Below are 18585 nucleotides of genomic sequence, written 5' to 3' on the forward strand. Positions count from 1 at the left end.
TAATATGTATTGTTTCATATGAGTCTCACGTATTAGAGAAAGTGTACATACATGTATGTACGAGATTTCAAATATGCGATAATAGTTTGAAATAATTGGAGCATTAGGTGAAAAATTGTTGGTGACAAATTTACCTATTGTTATATATATTTTTTTATAGCAATTTACATTTGTAACTTTGTTTAGTGGTAAATAAGGGTATTTCAAAAAAACCAATGGTAAATTATAGTCATTCATATATTTTGAGTATCAAATTTAATCTTTTTAAGGTTATGCAGTGGCAAATTTGAGCCTTTTAAAAAGTTAGTGGCAAATTTGCTCCTTTCACATATTTTAAATGGCAAATTTGGTCTTTTATCAAAAAACAAAAACAAAAAGTATGGTTTTCTTTTGACTTTTTGTTCTTGACCATCCACAACCGAAAAAGATGGCAAGCATTTTTGATTTTTTTTATTTTTTATTTAAAAACAAAAAAGTTAATTGCAAGATTGGTTATATGGTTTGTACAGTTTAAAGGGTCCATATTTTGAGAGGTTGTTTCCATTGTCTATTTAAATAGTAAAAAAGCTCTCCAACCTTTGCATGGAATAAGGATCGGACCTATAACATCTGTCTCCAAAGGTTAAGGTTTTTACCACTGATCCAATCATGCTACTTATTTTTCTTAATTTTTATCTATAAGTTAATTAATTATTTTACATTGTATTCTCGAGTTTATCTTATAACAAGAATAATAATAAGATTAAATAGGGGAGGAGAATAAAAGAAGCTATATACATATAATGCATTCTCAAGTTTAAAAAAAAAAAAAGTATAAGAAATGATAAGAAAAGAAATAATTGATTACATTCTTGATTTTAAATGAAAGGAAAGAAAAAGAAACTTTTTTTTTTAAATAGTTTTACACATATAGCCTTTATAAAATGAGTATTAGATATAGCTTGAAGGGTGGAGTGGTAATTTCATACTTTCATACATTTATCTTTTTTAGGCCAAACCCATAAGTTTTCATATCATTTCCTATCTTTTCTTTTATAAAAAAAAAAAAATAGGTCAATGAGTGAAAATTTAAAAAAAAAAATTATCATTTTTTTTCTTATCTTATAAAAAAAAAATAACTCAAAAATAGTTTTTAGATTGCTCCATTTTTCATAATTTTAATCTATAAGCTAACATTGTTGGATGAAGCTCAACCATGTAATTAAAGATGTTTTTATTTGTTGCCTACATCAAAAGCTATAATGAATTATTAGGTATGTATTACTGTATTGTTTAGTTAACTTAAAATGAATTATTAGTTATGTATATATTGTTTAGTTAACTTAAGGATGAAAAGGAAATGAAGTGAGAGAGGAAGTTTTCCTCTCAATGAGAGGAAAAGTTTTGAAACAAAATAACCCCAACTTTTTCCACTTATCCTCTCTTCCCATTTCTATGCCATTTTTTACTTCTCAATAATTTCCTCCGTTTCTTAAAAAAAACTTAACAATAGAGTTTATTTTTTTCCTCTCTTGTACTTTCCTTTCCCTTTAATAAAAATTTTAACAATACAACTTAGTGTTTTGAGTTTATTCATTTTATTTCAAGAATCATTTCTTATGGTCGTGAAAATGCAAGTTATATCAAGTTTATTTGAAAATTTTAAATTCAATCTTAAGCATTCAGAATAGTTAATAAATAATTTTGGATAGTTTTATATATATATATATATATATAAAAAGATTGTATAAAAATTTTTTATTTAATTGTTTTGACGGTCTCACATTTGTAGAGCATACATTATAAGCATTAGTGTATACTTTACTTGATTATACTTTGACATACTTATCCTAAATATTAATAATATATTGTACATAACTACATATATCATTGGATAACACGTTACCAAATAAATGTCTATCCAGGTGTAGGTTGGTGCCTTAATAAATGTCTTAATTCGAATCAATTGAACATAAAGGACCACCCATCCGACCTTATTCAAACTGTAAATGAGATTCTCAATCTCAACAATGTTGCTATTGAAGCTCATACATGTAGAAAAGTTACTTATAATAAGTTGTATAATGGATTATTGGTAAGGTCTTACTGCTTTTTTTTCTCCGTAATTTGGTTTGAAAATCATTCTCTATAATTGTGGACGTAAGGTTGTTTAAAGTTTATTTGAAAGTTTTGGTTTCAGCCTTAAAAATTGAGGGTAGTTTAGAATCAAGTATGAGATAGTTTCCGTGTTAAATATTGTTTAATTTGAATGGCGCTTCGATTGTGATCATTTTTATTTCATTTTTTAAGGAAATGAAACCTCCAAATAAATCGACAAATGATATACAAGGCGTCATTGTAGAAAGCGTAAAATTTGCACATCCAAAACCTCTTCCTTTTGAAAAGACCATTATTAAGGGTAAAATTTGCACATTTTGGACCTATTAAGATTTATATTCATCATTGTATGTCCAATATATATAATCTTACCTATGAAAAATTATTCTTCGTCTTCAGCTTCTCAAGTAGTTTTAATTCATGGACTCATAGTGTTCAAATGCATTTCTAAACGAAACTCTACCACATTTCTTGTTTCAGTACTTGTCGCATGTGTTTGTACAATCTAAGGGGGTGTTTGGCCTAGCTTTTTTTTTTTGATGCTTTTAGCTTATTTCGCTTAACAAAAGCCGATTTAATGTTTGGTTCTTATGACTTTTGGGCTTATATAAGCCATATTATAGAAGCGAATACGACAATGGTTTTAAAACAAAAGTCAAAAGTCTTTTTTTTACAAAAACTTTATACAAAAGCTATAATACTCATTTATCCTTCCTTTTTTTACAAATCTTGTTTACAGTCTATCTTATCATCTTCTTAACACCACCCACTGCACTATCCTCTCAGCATCTATATCTCTTTGCCTCCAATGGTGGTTTGAAACTCCACCTCAATAGTCAAGTCCATAGGCTAGGTTATTAATATTCAATTCAACTACAAGATGATTATTATTAGTCTATAAATCTAGATTTATATATGTACTCACAACAAACAAATATCTGTTTTATATATACACACTGTATTATATACACACTGCACATGTTAATTAATGGTCTCCCTCAAGAAGCTAAAACTTACATCTTGTTCATATGACTTAACCCTTTTCTACTAATACCTACTTTATTAATAATCAACTTGTTTTCCAACTCTATCTGGAATTTGAACAATATTCATCATATGATATGATTATAATTATTATTAGGCACAGTAGTTAAAACTTAAAAAAAACATATATACATATAAAGTAGGAATAACTGCAGAAAATAAAAAGTACTTTTCGACCAATTCACGAAAATAACAGTGACCTTTAAAAGTTTAACATTTTAGAAATGAACTTTCATTTATTCCCAAAAATAGTAACATTTGACACACGTACATGATGACATGGACATTTTTCGATTACGTGGCATTTTCTGATGACGTGGCATACGTTATAACTACAGAATATAGAAAGGACATTTCGACCAATTTACGAAAATAGCAGTGACCTTTAAAAGTTTTACTTTCTAGTAATAAACTCATTTATTGTCGGATTACTCCAACACCGACGACAGCAATGTTGGAGGTCGTTTCTTCTCGATTTTTTCAACTAATTTTAGAAGTCGTTAGCCATCTGTTTGAGTTCGAGCTAACCACTGGATCTGCGCTATTTGGATCTATGTCATCTGTCGACGAACTATTCTTAAACGGTCCAGATCCGGCTTATGAAACTCTCGTTTCACCTTGAACATCCTCAGGATCTTCCTCTGGCTAAAACGATGACGTTTTGGCATCTAATTTCAAAGATTTTTAATCTCGAGATAGATGAAGTAGAACCAGATCTATGTCTTCTTTAAAATCTTCATACACAGCTTTTCAGCTTTTGATTGCTTGAAATAGGAAGAGACTCAACGAAAATCTATAAAATCAAAATTTAGGTTCAGGAGAAAATGACGAGAAGAAATACCTTGCTAAAACCGAAACTGAAACAGAGCCATGTCATTTTTGGGGGGAAATGACACGGCTAATAAAAGTTACATAGCAGTGACCAATTCATGAAATTCCAGAAAATAGAAAGTAAAAAATGCCACCTAATCGAAAAATGTCCATGTCATCATGTACATGTGTCAAATGTTACTATTTTCGAGAATAAATGAAAGTTCATTTCTAAAAAGTAAAACTTTTAAAGGTTACTGCTATTTTCATGAATTGATCGAAAGGTATTTTCTATTTTCTACAGTTATCTCTATAAAGTAAGACTACAAGTTATGTAATAATATATAATCATTGTCCTTTTAGGTCATTTTGCCAACATATATATATATATATATATATAACGCTAACATAAACACTTGAAAAAGCTTATTAACTTATAAAATATAAGCCAAGCCAAACACTAAAAAATAGCTTATAAACTTATAGAAGATAAGCAATAAGCTAATAAGCACAAGCCAAAAGAAAAAAGCTAGGCCAACACCCCCTAAATGAAAATGTACACACGTGCATATTTCAAGCAATATATCCTAATTAAATTCGGCAAACGTTATCCAGCACCAGCTTTTTTTATCTTAGAACTGGGAATAACAATCATAATTCAGGAAGTTGATAAGCATCCTAAGATACATTCCAAAGCAGCCTGCATTCATCAGGAATTGTGTAATCTTGTATCCAAAGCATTGTATACGGTCTCTAGTGATACACCCTCGACTATGAGAACCTTGTCCCTTGATTTTGAGCCAGAACCCAATGAAACTTGTCTCTTTTTGACCCCTATAACCTATATTTTGGAGGGAAAAAAACACATTGAGAACTGGATGAGAAACAAGAAATATAGTAAAAAGAAAAGAATTTTCTCAAAGCAAACTTCAACTTTTCAATGTCACAAAGTAAGGTAATATCAAGAAAGTTGCTAAAGTAAATGCAATTTATATATTTTTAAATAAACCATCTTTCAGTAATTTTCTATTGGGAAAATTTCATAAAAAGAGAACCTATTTACTCTAAATTCCTAATAAGAGGAATCTATTTACTTTCCGTCTATTAAAAGGATTTCGTTTTTAAAATTTTCTCAATAAAGGTAATATCGTTAATTTTTAACACTAGACTTCCGTTAATTAATAACGGGGCATCATCACCTTCACCAATTTTTTTGCCGCGAACATTCCCGTTACGGACCATGTTTAGAAAATTTTTGCAGGACATTGCAATACATATGACACATAATGAAACCAATACACAAATCAAAAATCAAAATCCCACCTATGCCAACCATGTCATCACCGCCAGACTCCTAAATCGTCGTAACCATAAGTGTGGCCTTCACCCGTTCACCAACATATCATCACATATATTTGTATATACATATGAAAATAAATCTATATCTATGTTTAAAGCATAAGCACCTTCATCGATGTAATCTCAACTCAAAATCACCGATCTTTGACATTTTTCTCTTAGAAATTGTTTTTACAGAAAAACACAAATCCTTATACTCAAACAACAAAACCCACAAATTCATCATTTTTCCCGTCGATTAAGAATCAATCAAAATTGAATTACAAGTGATGATGACTTACACTCACCGAAACTATGTAGATCTTCACTGTTTTCGGGTCTACAGTGGCTGTAAACGACTTTAAGCAGTGGTGGTGACGATCGTTCAGTGGAGAGAGAAAGACGGTGTTTTGGGGTTTTTAAAAGATGGTTACTGATGGTGGTGACTGGTGGCGGGGCTGAGATAATTCAGGTGGTGCAATGAGAGGGCAACGGCAGCGGCGGTGGAGAAAGGGTGTTGTTCTTTAGGGTTTTCAGAGGGAGGGAGGGAGGGTCGCTGTGGTGGTGGGTCGCCCGAGGAAAAGACTGCCATGGTGGTGGCAGGTGGTGGCTAAGGTGTAGGAGGGTTGGTTGTTGCTTTCTAGTCAGAGCAAAGGTGATAGAGTGGAATAAGGTGGAGATGGTGATAGAGTGGTGGCTGCCGGCAATTTTCCGGTGATGATCTGACGACAGCAGGCGGCGGCCGACAGGCATCGGTGGTGACCGGGTTCTTCAAAGGGAGAGAGAGGTAATGTGTCTTGTTTGTATTGAGAAGGGTAGTGAAAAAGAAATAAGGGGACATCATTTAGTCAGAGGTACATGTGGTTTTTTTTAATGACATGGCATGGTTATGTGATATTTTAACGTGACTAACGATGAAAATTAACGATATTACCTTTATTGAGAAAATTTTAGAAATTAAATCCTTTTAATAGACGAAACCTAAACAGTGTTGTAAATAACGGCCTTAACGGCCGTTATAACGGTAACGGAGGTCCAGCGTTACGTTAAGGTGGTTGGAGGGTAAATTTAAAGGTCTGAGGATTTAACGGCCGTTATAACGGATTTAACGGCCTTTATAACGGGATTTAAAGGTCAAATAACGGAATTTAACGGTCAAATAACGGATTTAACGGAGCTTAACGGTCAAAAGACATTTTTTTGACTAATTTTGTTAGGATATTGCTAATATATATTTTTTTTTATATAAATTCCTTTATATTTTATAGTCTCCGTTATAACGCCGTTATAACTCCCCGAAATGAGATTTAACCTTAAAGGTGGTCGACCGCCGCGAGCGTTATTTACAACCTTGAACCTAAATAGGTTCCCCTTATTAGGAATTTTGAGTAAAAAGATTACCTTTTATGTATTTTTCCCTTTTCTATTAGTGACATATCGTATTCATCACTACATGATTTTGGGTCTATAAGACGAAGTCTTTAGATGCGACGGGTTGTCACCTCATATACCCCACAACAGGACAAAAAGTATCACTATTTGACTTTGATTTTTAATTTGACAGCCAAAGTCTCGAAAGAAATTTGATAATATCTAACTCAGATGTATGGGGCCTTACAAGGGTATCATTGTGTCCTTTTCCAAACACTTTCTTAGCCACCACCTAGATGTTACCTACAATGGTTCAAACCTAAGACCTCTTTTGAGGACATTAGAGAAAAATACTGTAATGAAGCCTATTCATGTTACATAAACAGCAAAGAGAAGCGTACCAAAAATCTAAACTTGAGTGTTTTATGGGTTCCTTTATAAATCACTTTCCTAAAGTCATTAGCCAGAGCAAATTTCAAGGCTCTTTAAATCCAAAGACCAATAACAAGTTCATGGCTTTCCTTACTTCTTCAAAACAGACACGGTTTTAGCAGTGCTGCAGTATCTAAATTCCAGATTTGAGGCAAAAGGCTTACCGAGCTTATGTAATCAAGAAGTGCAGCGTTAGCTTCACCGTCCTTTGCTGGAGCATCAATTTGCACTCCTAAAGCATCGTCGTCGAAATCTAACTTTGCAATAGAATTTGAACTCAGGTAAAAATAACAGTGGACAGGGAAATGAACAGTTTGTTTAGCAATGGAAAAAAAAGTTACTTGTGATGGTGGCAACTTTTGAACCAGGCTTGGCATGTATGGTGACAGCGACAGATGATGGAGGAATGAAGCGCATACATGCAGGAAACTTGGTATTACTAGGTGCAGGAGATTGTAAATCTGTTGATTTGGTTTTAGCTTTGCCTTTTTTTGCTGGAGCCATTTTCCTGAAGAACTAGAAAAATGCTTCACCTGTGTTCGATTTATAGCAACAGATTATTTAACCTCACCTTTTTCAGATTAGCACACATTTTGGAGCCATGTTATTCATTTTACATATGAATTTTTTTATTAAAATAGATAATACCCAATAAAGATCCCATGTTATCATTTTTTTTATCCTGAAAAAGAGTAGGTTAAAAATTCACAAGACTATGAATGAGTTGTTTCTAAGTCCATGCCCCCAACTATTTTCACATATAAATGAGGATTCATTTGATTAACTAGCTCTTAAAGCAAAATAGCTAAAAATGAAAGACTATGTTTCTTCTAGATAGTAAACTGTATTTTTACGTGGACATGGAGACTGAAGACCAATTGTAAATTTAGGATTTCAGGTGGTTTGGTACAAAATTGTAATTATGGTGTGCCACTCACTTCGCTACCAATTCTGTCAGTTAGCAAGACAAGTGCATAACTAGATTTCAAACATAAAGTCAAGAGTTACTTGCAGAAGAGAAATCCTTCCAACATAATGTTCCTTGTACAGATTTTTGATTATAACTAGACAATCAGTAGTCAGTATACTCATACGAATATAATCACCTATGCAAGTCAATATTTTTAAATGGAAGTTTCTACATTTAGCAATTATAACAATTAGAAATCATATATGTGCATATATAAATGATAACAATGGAGGATTCAACATACTGCATACCTTATATGAATGTGAATGTAGAAGAACTTTTTCTGAAGAGTAAAAAGGGTGGAGATCCTAACTTGAGGGGTCAAGTTAGAGGTATCTTGGCCATTAGATTAAAATCAAGGGCCAAAATTCAAAGATGAGCTTTGAATCTTGACCCTTGATTTTCATCTAAGGGCCAAGATTTCCCCAACTTGACTCAAGTTGGGGAATTAACTTGAGGGAATCCTCACCCAAGTAAAAAACCCTTCTAAGAATAGACCAACATTAGAGCCCATGAAGATATAATTGCTAAAACTTATTTGTTAGATCTTGCAATACAAGAAAAGCATCTATTGTGTTGGATGGGGAAACTAGTCAAATAAGAAAGTGATAATGTGCAAAGTTCCTATACAGCATATAATATTTCTAATACCATTGTGGCACTGTGTGCAGTATCCCTGGCTCATGGATATCTCTATGCTTCCTCTTTCTATTTTCATTGATTGTGGTCAACCTTCAATTAGGATTAAATATTAAGTTTCATCCATGGCTGTGTTGCTATCTGATGTTTAATAATTTGCAATAAGATAATTACAAGAATGTCATCCCATCAAAATATTAACACTTTTCAAAAGTTTCGACCATTAGGTACAAAGAGGACCAAATTTCTTTTTCATACAGTATAAGCTGCCAAAAACTGCCAGTTATAAAGAACAAATTGCAACGACGCAACAAAGTGAACAGCTTCAAGTACGAACCATTTAATACCATATCCCAAACGGCCTAAAATACTTGCACCAAAGGACTGTAAGTTTGCAGCTATCAACGGATATCAACAATGACATACATACCACAGATCAAACTGCAGTCATATATATCGATTGCTTCTAAGTTATAACCAAATGTATCACAATCAATATATAATTCCTTCCATTGAACTAATTCAATTAATAATGTATGCAACACACATCAATAGTTACAATATTTCGGCAATTATATAATAATATGAAACATATGACTTTCTATCTTCATTATTAAAATTCTAAGAACGGCGATTTCACTAAAGTATCCAACTTGATCAATAATTTCCATCTTTAACAATCAACCAACAAAAAACAAACACAATTCTTATATACCCTCGTGTTAGACAATCCGAAACCGGCAGTAAACTTAGAGTTTATTTTAAAATTTTGATTTACACCAGAATTTAATAATGTTTCTGAAAATACGATTCCAGTGATAATTATATAACTAAAATAACGGAGATATATAATGGAAAATATATAAATAGAATGAAAGAGCTAGTTAGTTACCAGGGGAAGTGTAGAGCTTCGATTTCAGTTGAATAAATTTTTTTTGATAATCCTAATTTTGGATCCTTCTTTTTATTATTATATTATTGTGAAGGGTTACTTGGTATATTGGGGTTTGGTTGGAGAATCAGATTAATTTGATATCTGTTATCAGATATTTAATTTATATGAGAATGATCCCAGCTCCGTCACCTACCAGGTGGTAATGTGGTATGCGTTATGCCCATTAACTTTACGAAGGAATTTCTTTGGAGGCTTATTAAGAGTGCTATTTATTTGTATACAACTCTACTATACAGTTATAAAAACTTGACAGAATGACGCAATACGGTTTTGGTTTGATGACGGGTTGCTCATACCTAAAGGTACAAGAACACAAGAATAAAATTTAAAAAAAAAGAACACAAGAATAAAAAAAAAAAAAAAACTGTAAACTTTACTTAAGTTTAGGTACTGTCACTTTAAAAAAAAGTTACAAATTAAACCATTGAATTTGATAAACATACATAGCCCCCTGCATTTCACATAACCTCCCCTTGAATTTTAGATAATCCCACCAGCTTTACCTAAGATAGGTACTGCATGTTTTACCTAACATTTCCCCATAAAAAAATATATAATTTTTTGAAAAAACTACGAATAAAACTATACCAATAATTGAAAAATAGAGGGTGCCCGGGCCCCTTAAAAGATCCGTCCTTGTGAGTGACCGGGAATGTATATTTCTCCTAAAGGACCTAAACATCATAGTAAACTTTGTATAAAAATTTGATTTACCGGGTCTTTCGACTTCATGACACAATTCGGTATATATTTGTATATGTGTATGAGTTATGGAAGTTTTGCACGTATTGATCTGTTTTTGCCAATTTATATATACAAACAAAATTGCTAGAAACTCTTTCATACAAAAATGATATTGCAAATATGTCTTGTGTCTTGTCTTGGCAATTTCTCCATGAATAATTCTTTGTTCGTGACACACCGCTACCAACAATGTCGTGACACAACCGTTGGGAGTAATAATTTTGACTTTTTTTTGTCTTTTTACAAACTAGTTCTTTTAATTAATACAATCTTAGACCATTGTTAAGAAAGGGTGAATTGGATAGGTGAAAAGAAGTGATGAGAAAATGAATTGATTAAGGTAGGTGAAAGAAAATGGTGAAAGGTAAGTGAAAGGCAGGAGGGGATTCTTTCAAGTTAAGGTAACCTGCCTAGCCATGTTAGGGTAATCTTGACTCTTAGATGAAAAGTAAGGGCCAAGATTCAAAGATGATCTTTAAATCTTGGCCCTTGATCATCATTTAAGAGTCAAGCTATCACTAACTCTCACTCAAGTTGGGAAATTAACTTGTGGAAATTCTCTCCCAAAAAGGAGATAGGATAAACGGTTTACCTAAAGTGAAAGAATAAGTATGAGTCCATTTTGGTTTGTTTTATCTTTTATGTTTTATTTTGATTGATATGTTGTGGGTATTATGGTGTATAGTTATTAAATTTGAATGTGAAAGGTTAAGGTGGAAAATAAATAATAATGTGAGAAAGTGACAAGAAAAAATATAGGTAAAATAGGTTAACATTTACGAATGGGATTCTAAAAACAATTTCTTAAATTCTAAAATTTTATGAAAGTGAAGTTATGATAAGTTTCATCAATGTACAACTAATGAACATTATTTTATTAACAAAAAATATATTAATTAGTCAAATTTGTAGTTACGAAGTTCTTTCATATCAAATCCAGGGCACTTTCAATGTTAGTCATCTTAATTCATTGAAATCTATATTTATTCTCATATAAAATCAAAATACTTATATTCTATTATGTTAGACGACTCAATAACAACGGCGGGTAAAGCCCTTCATCGACTACACCACTTATTTTATGTACTAATTATACTTTCATAAAATTTTAGAATCTGAAAGTGAAGTTATGATAAGTTCATCAATGTACAACTAATTAACATTAAATATTTTATTAACAAAAATTATAATAATTAGTCAAATTTGTAGTTACGAAGTTCTTTGATATCAAAACCAAGGCACTTTCAATGTTAGTCGTCCTAATCCATTGAAATCTATATTTATTCTCGTATAAAATCATAACCTATATTCTAGTATGCTAGACGACCCAATAACAACGGCGGGTGAAACCCTCCATTGACCACACCAACTTGTTAGAAAGTCACCCTAAAGACAGCTACTCTCGCCACTTATTTCATGTACTAATTATACTTTTCAACTTTATTATTGACTTTGATGTTGAAAGTTTTAACAAATTTAAAATTTCATCCCCATCTCACAATATGCGATGTGCGGGTATGCTTCAAGTATTCTCGAGCAAATGAGAAACAAGCGGTTAAAGTGATGATACAATAAAAGTTTAGTATAGATAAAAAAGGGTTAAGTGCACGGAAATGTAATCAACTAAGGCCGAAAAGTTACTATGTGCATGAACTTACAGAACGTTTATTGTATACATGAACCCTGCTATTTTTTTATTGTATAACGAAACCGGCTAAAGGCTTGATGTGGGCCGGTTAAGTGCATGAAAATGTAATAAACTATGCCCAAAAAGTTATTGTGTGCATGAACTTACAAAACCTTTATTATATGTAAGGAACTATGATAAATATTTATTGTATCAAGATTTTTACCATTTCCACTTTTTTCTTTTTTATAATCTCCCACATATAGATAAGATAAATAAAATCGAAGAGAAGAAGAAAAAGCAAAAGATAGTAACAGTGGGCGACCAACATCTCCCACAACATCTTTCGGCGGCGGGGTGTAAAAGGAATTACTTGTTTGTCGGTTTCATGATGAAATACAGAAAAAGGAATATGTGCGGTGGTTTGACATCGTTTTTCATTAGTGATTGTGTTTGTTATTCATTTATTTGACATCATCATCAAGATACAGAGATCCGATTTTTTTAAAAAATTCTTATGGTTCTAAATTCGGATGAATGTGTGTAGTTAGAACTAGTTTTTTGACCCCAGGGGGACATTGCCCGGGATCGACACTGTGCAAGCATTTATACATACAACGGTACCTAAAAGTTTGGACACTTAAAAATTAACTATAGTTTAGTTAGAAATCTTAAAATAAGAGATAGAAAGTAAAGAAAAAAAAAAGATTTGATGATTAAAGTTAGAAACCCAAAGTTAACTGATAAAAATTAAAAACTTTAAAACTAAACTATAATTAAGTTTGTATACAAAAAGTTAGACTAAAGTTAAAAAAACCAATAAGTTAAGTGGTACAAATAAGTTAAAAGCGTTAAAATAAGAGAAAGAAAGTAGAAAAAAAATCGATGATTAAAGTTAAAATCCAAAGTTAATTGATAAAAATTAAAAACTTTAAAAGTAAATTATACTTATATATAAAAAATTAGACCAAGGTGATAAAACCTAAAAGTTAAGGGGTAAAAAAATAAGAAACTATAAAAATATACAATCGTAAAAAAAAATGCAGAAAATGACAAAATAAGAATGAGACAAAATTGCTGACATCAGCAGGTAGCTAAGGGTTACTGGCTAAGGGAATAGCAGGTCAATCGTGTATTATATAACGTTTCCGATTTTGTTCATGCATACAATAAACGTTCTGTAAGTTCATGCACACTATAACTTTTCGACCTTAGTTGGTTACATTTCTGTGCACTTAACCTGATAAAAAAAAAGTTTTTTTTATCTAGACTTAAAAAAAAAGTTTTAATTGGTATTGTATCTCTCGTCGATGATATTGGCCGTTATTTACTAAGGCGAGGCAATGGAAATTAGAAAGAATGACCGTTTTTGGCTTGTCCTAGGTCCATGGTTCATTTCAATCAAACCATATTTTGGTATTATTGAATAAAAAATCACAAACTTAGACGGAATTGTTACACTTTGATACCCTCTATTATAAAATACTTACAACAACAACAACAACAGGACCCAATCCTTGCGCGGGGTATGGGGGAGGTAAGCTGTAGACAGTCTTACCTCTACACAAAGTTAGAGAGACGACTTCCATAGGGACCTCCGGCCACAAAGGAGTGCAAGACGGAAAATGAGAAATTTTTAGAAAATCATACCTGTCTGCCGAGAATTTGAAAAGAAGAAATACCTGTCTGCTGTGTCCGGCTACTATGCGGGTCGAACGTTTATCAATCATGTGTCCTACCGATATCTTAGAAACATGTTTGACAATACAAATACAAATACAAATACGAAAGCAACCATATTGGGCATATTTAACAACATAAAAGTAGCAAATTAATACGTAACTCGAACAAGTAGTGGGAAACAACCAAGACAAACATACATATAAATAAGAAATGACAAAACCTGAAACGATCCCGATTGAGCCAAGACAGTAACTACTTCTAAACAACCTATGTAAAAAAAGGACCTTACGCCGCCTAGCTATCCTAATCCTAATCCTCTCACTTGCTCTTCCAAACCAACAAACTAGTCCTAAACCCCTAGTCCTCTAGATAAACTCTCATTGGTCATGTCCTCCGACAGCCATTTTGGGGGAAACAAACACAAGAGTAACCTCCCCCCTCGGTTTAGGCCTCTCGAGACTCAAGGCCAAAAACCCCTACGAAAGGTCACAGAGAACCAAAGTCTAAATAAAAAGTCTACTTAATCTAAGACCCATATGCCTTACCCTCGCATTCCACTACCTCTACCTGGAAGCTCCTCTAACGCATTCGGAATTCCGTACTTCCACCTCCATCTACCTACCACTCTTCCTGTCACGTCAAAGTCCTCTGTAGCGTAGCTAAGCCACTTCTCTAGGCCAAACCCTCACAAACCTCCTTTGACAAGGCAATATAGGAAAAGAAGACTATCTAGGTCGCCCAAAAGTCCTACCCTAACCTACTATTTTACTCTAATCCTAGTTCTCCATGCCGTCCTATTCGACGTCATGTCCTCTGACAGGCCAAGTTCTATTAGATCCTTCGCTAATCGATCCTCCCACCTCATCTTTGGTCGTCCCCTTCTTCGTATGCCGTCCACGTGAATAGACTCCGCTCTCCTTAGTGGTGCAGTTTCATCCCTTCTCCTAACATGGCCAAACCATCTCAAGCGCTCTTCCCTTAGCTTGTTAATGATGGTCCCTACTTCAAGTTCTGCTCTAAAAACTCCCGTCGGGATCCTGTCTGCTAAGGTCTTCCCGCAAGTTCACCTTAACATCCTCATCTTAGCCACCTCTACTCGAGCCACTCGGGCTTTCGTCATCGCCCAACATTCTGACCCGTATAGCATAGCCGGTCTAATAGCCACTTTATAGAACTTCCCTTTCAGCTTTAGCGGGATCCTAGTCACACCCCGTTGTAGCGTAAATACAGGGTTAACAAATAATTGCGTACTAACCATAGGCTAATAGAAATTACATCCATTTAATACTAAATACAAGTTTAATACAAGTACAATCGTTCAAATGTGGACCCCAGAATACGGATACAAGTCATTCGTATATGGAAATGGGCCCACTTAATACAAGATAAATATTTGGACCGTCTAGTACAATTAGAACTAAGAACATAATAGTCCTCCAATGTCTAACGATAATTATACGTCCAAAGTCAAAAGAATGGCCCTATAATGCCAAGATGATCTAAGACTTACTGTTGGTTACCTGAAAAGCATGAAATTTGAGAGGATCAACTATCGAAATAGTTGGTGAGTTTACAGTGTGTTTGACCAAAGTTTAGTCGTCATTGAGAATACACAATGACATGTAGTTATTTAAGACAAGACTGTACAGACCGAAGTCCGACAAGGATATAATGACGGTACAGACCGAGGTCTGACAAAGATATAATGACTGTACAGACCGAAGTCTGACAAATGTATAATGACTGTACAGACCGAAGTCTGACAATATGACTAATATGCCTCGCACAGGATTTCCCGTCTAAAGTGGGGTGCGGACAAGAACTATGACAGTCAGATACAAAAGCTGACAAGACAATCATTAGGATCTCATAATGGTAATAACTACATAAGGAGAACATTTTAGTCTGTCAAACACATAAACATTTAGTCAGCCGACAACATGGCAAGTCTAAGTTACATAGAACAAAATTTCATAAGACATGTATACACATTTTCAGACAGCCGTCAACATGGCAAACATAAGGCAAATGATTTAAGTAGCCAAATCACATGACATAGACAAAGACAAATCATTTATAGAGTAGTCGTGTATACAACAATACATGCTTTTCAGGCCCAAAGTAAAAAGGAAAAATGGGCGCCATAAACTCACCTTAGCGATCAAAGAGCTAAAAGTATGAGTAGTCCGAGAAAATGAGCAGTCTAGTCTCCATGTCTATCCAAAACCTAGGATATGAGTACTAATGGCGAGGATCAAATCTCACGACGACAAATATCCTAAGTACAACTACTTAACTATAGACCCTAGAATGCCATGACCAAGAATGTGATTTAATGTTCAATATATATTTGACTCAAGTTACTAACGTCATTGACATTGTCATTACCAAATGTCCATAATATACACCTTACTAGTTAGTCTATATCATAACTCAAGTTCATCTTTTGTCACTAGATTTGGATGGAAAATCAAAGTGTTCAAATGTGTGTTTTAACAAGTTTGATACTCTTTTTATGATGATATAAGACTAGTAAATAAGTTTTGGATCATTAGAAGTCGACGGCTAAGCAAACGGAAAATTTACAAAAATTCCAGGAGGTGGACGGCCTTTGCTGATGAGGACGGCTCTTGTCAAAGGTCGTGCTCCCAACAAGGGCCGTATACAAGGGCCGTGCTCTGAAAAAGGACGGCCTCTATAAAAGGCCGTGCTTTGGCACAAAGGTCGTGCTCTTGCTGTTCGTGAAAATGGGTTTTAAGTGCAGTGTTTGACCATTTTCCGTAACCAAATCGTTTTCAACTCAATTCCTTTCATTATAACAAGTATAAACATGTTCAATAGACCTGGGAACAACCCATATCGCTAACCATTTCAGCCATTCAACCATTTTGATTTCAAGACCCATTTCAAACCAAATTTCCATTTATCATCAAAACCCTAAATTTACATTTAATTTAATGGCTTCTAATTCCATTAACAAAACTGAAACAAACCCTTAATCGAATTTAAATCAAATCAAAAGTTTGAAGAAATAAGTCAACTTACCAAAAATTGAAGTTCTTGAAGATATAAATGAAGAAAATGAAGAAGAAGATGATGATGATGATGCCAAAACCTTAATTATTATTGAAAGATGATTATTTCCTTTGAATTTCTGTTTTGATTTCCTTGTCAAAGACTGAATTTAGTGTCAACAGTGTTTTGTGTGTGTGTTTTCTTGTGGGTGTGATCGACCAGACAAAAGGAAGAAAAGGGGGAAAGTGTTTGGTGTCTCTTTTCTCTCCACATAGTCTAAGACTGACCCAAGTGGCTATTTTTGAGATATTTTGTACCCTTTATTCGGTAAAATGCTTACGATTAATTACCGTATGACTAAATGGTTATAATTTAAAGTAAAGGTATTTTCCCCCATCTCATTTAGTTAAGACAAGCCAATAAAACTTCATCAAACTAAACTAAAAAAATATTAAGTCTAGACAGTCTATTTATTTTGTATAAGGCATAACCTTTAAATATTTATTTAAAGTTATATTTAAGACTCGGCATTCGTCTAGATAGCTAATAGTCTACGTCATCAGGATACGTCTAATTTGACTAAGTCTAAAGTCCAAAAGTCTAATAATTTTCACGTCAAAGACCGTCTAAATTAGACGAGATTATGATAAGGACTAATCTTAAACAAGATTAAGACTAACTCGTTGCTAATTAATTACGAGTTGTCACAGCCCTCTTATCGCACATGACTCCAGTAGCTGCTCTCCACTTCATCCATCCGGCTTGGATTCGATGTGTCACGTCTTCGTCTATCCCCCCCCCCCCCCCGATTTGTGTATCACTGATCCCAGGTATCTAAAAGACTTCTCCGGACGCAATATGCTGCCCCCAATGCTAATAACCTCATCCCCCATTTTGTCTTATCTTCTGGTTATGGAAGTCACATCTAAGGTATTCTGTCTTCTCCCGGCTCACGCACAAACCATGGTCTTCAAGGGCTTCTCTCCATTTCTCTAGCCTCTGGTTTAGTTCCTCCGTCGATCTCGCTATCAGCGGAATGTCATCGGCAAAAATCATACACCACGGTAGTTCCTCCTGTAGTCCCCTGGACAGTTCGTCTAGGATCAACGTGAAAAGGTATGGGCTAAGTGTCGAACCCTGGTGTAGGCCCATATCTACCGAGAAAAGTTCCGTGTTCCCCACAGGGGTTCGAACACCGGTCCTCGCCCTATCGTACATATCCCTAAAAACCCTAATGTATCTCCCGGTACCCCCTTTCGCTTGTAGCGTCCTCCAGATCAGCTGTCGTGGTACACTATCGTATGCCTTTTCCAAATCTAGGAAGGCACAGTGTAGCGCTTTTTGTCTTTCCCTATACTTCTCCATAAGGCTTCTGGTGATATGAATAGCCTCCATTGTCGACCTACCTGGCATAAAACCGAATTGGTTCTTTTCCACCTTTGTACTTGTCTAACATAAATATTGTCTAACTAAGTCCATAAGATTACTTCTCAAGAGTCTCTTAACCTGCAAATTCAATCAATATTTTGAACTCAAGGATTGTTGAAGGCTTATGGATGGTCTATATTGGGTGTGCCAATCAGCTCCAAGAGGGTGGCTTTGGCAAATCCACTTATCTTATACATTAATGATATGCAATGTTTATCACTCGCCAAAATTGGTTTATATGGAAGAAACCTTTAGGCTCTTTAATCTGGGACAATTGCTTTACCAACTCTCAGTGTATCACATAGCAGTCCAGGTTCTTGGCTGTGCCATTTGTGGAGTGTGACTTTACTTTTCTTTGGTGATAAATGTATTGTTCCCGGCAGCTCCCCACACAGATTTGATTTACACGGATCAGATCATGTATGCTGCAAG

General features: G+C 34.0%; 1 protein-coding gene across 5 annotated transcripts; it reads right to left on the bottom strand.

Annotated features, from left to right (window-relative positions):
- Positions 1–4496: 4496 nt before the first annotated feature.
- LOC122610932 (UPF0235 protein Helmi_20270) lies at positions 4497–9843 on the bottom strand. Of its 5 annotated transcripts, none has more exons than XM_043783909.1 (5): positions 9594–9843; positions 8714–8794; positions 7434–7600; positions 7257–7345; positions 4497–4792 (listed from the first exon to the last, which is right to left on the bottom strand). In XM_043783909.1, exons 3-5 carry the CDS (start codon positions 7594–7596, stop codon positions 4661–4663), a joined length of 384 nt encoding a protein of 127 aa, XP_043639844.1. In that variant the 5' UTR covers positions 7597–7600; positions 8714–8794; positions 9594–9843; the 3' UTR covers positions 4497–4660. The 5 variants fall into 5 exon arrangements, with proteins under 5 accessions (XP_043639844.1, XP_043639819.1, XP_043639827.1 ...); XM_043783884.1 differs by having other exon boundaries at positions 7434–7608; XM_043783892.1 differs by lacking the exon at positions 8714–8794.
- Positions 9844–18585: the final 8742 nt, after the last annotated feature.

Source organism: Erigeron canadensis, chromosome 1, assembly GCF_010389155.1.
Source record: "Erigeron canadensis isolate Cc75 chromosome 1, C_canadensis_v1, whole genome shotgun sequence".
In the NCBI taxonomy this organism is placed as follows: domain Eukaryota; kingdom Viridiplantae; phylum Streptophyta; class Magnoliopsida; order Asterales; family Asteraceae; genus Erigeron; species Erigeron canadensis.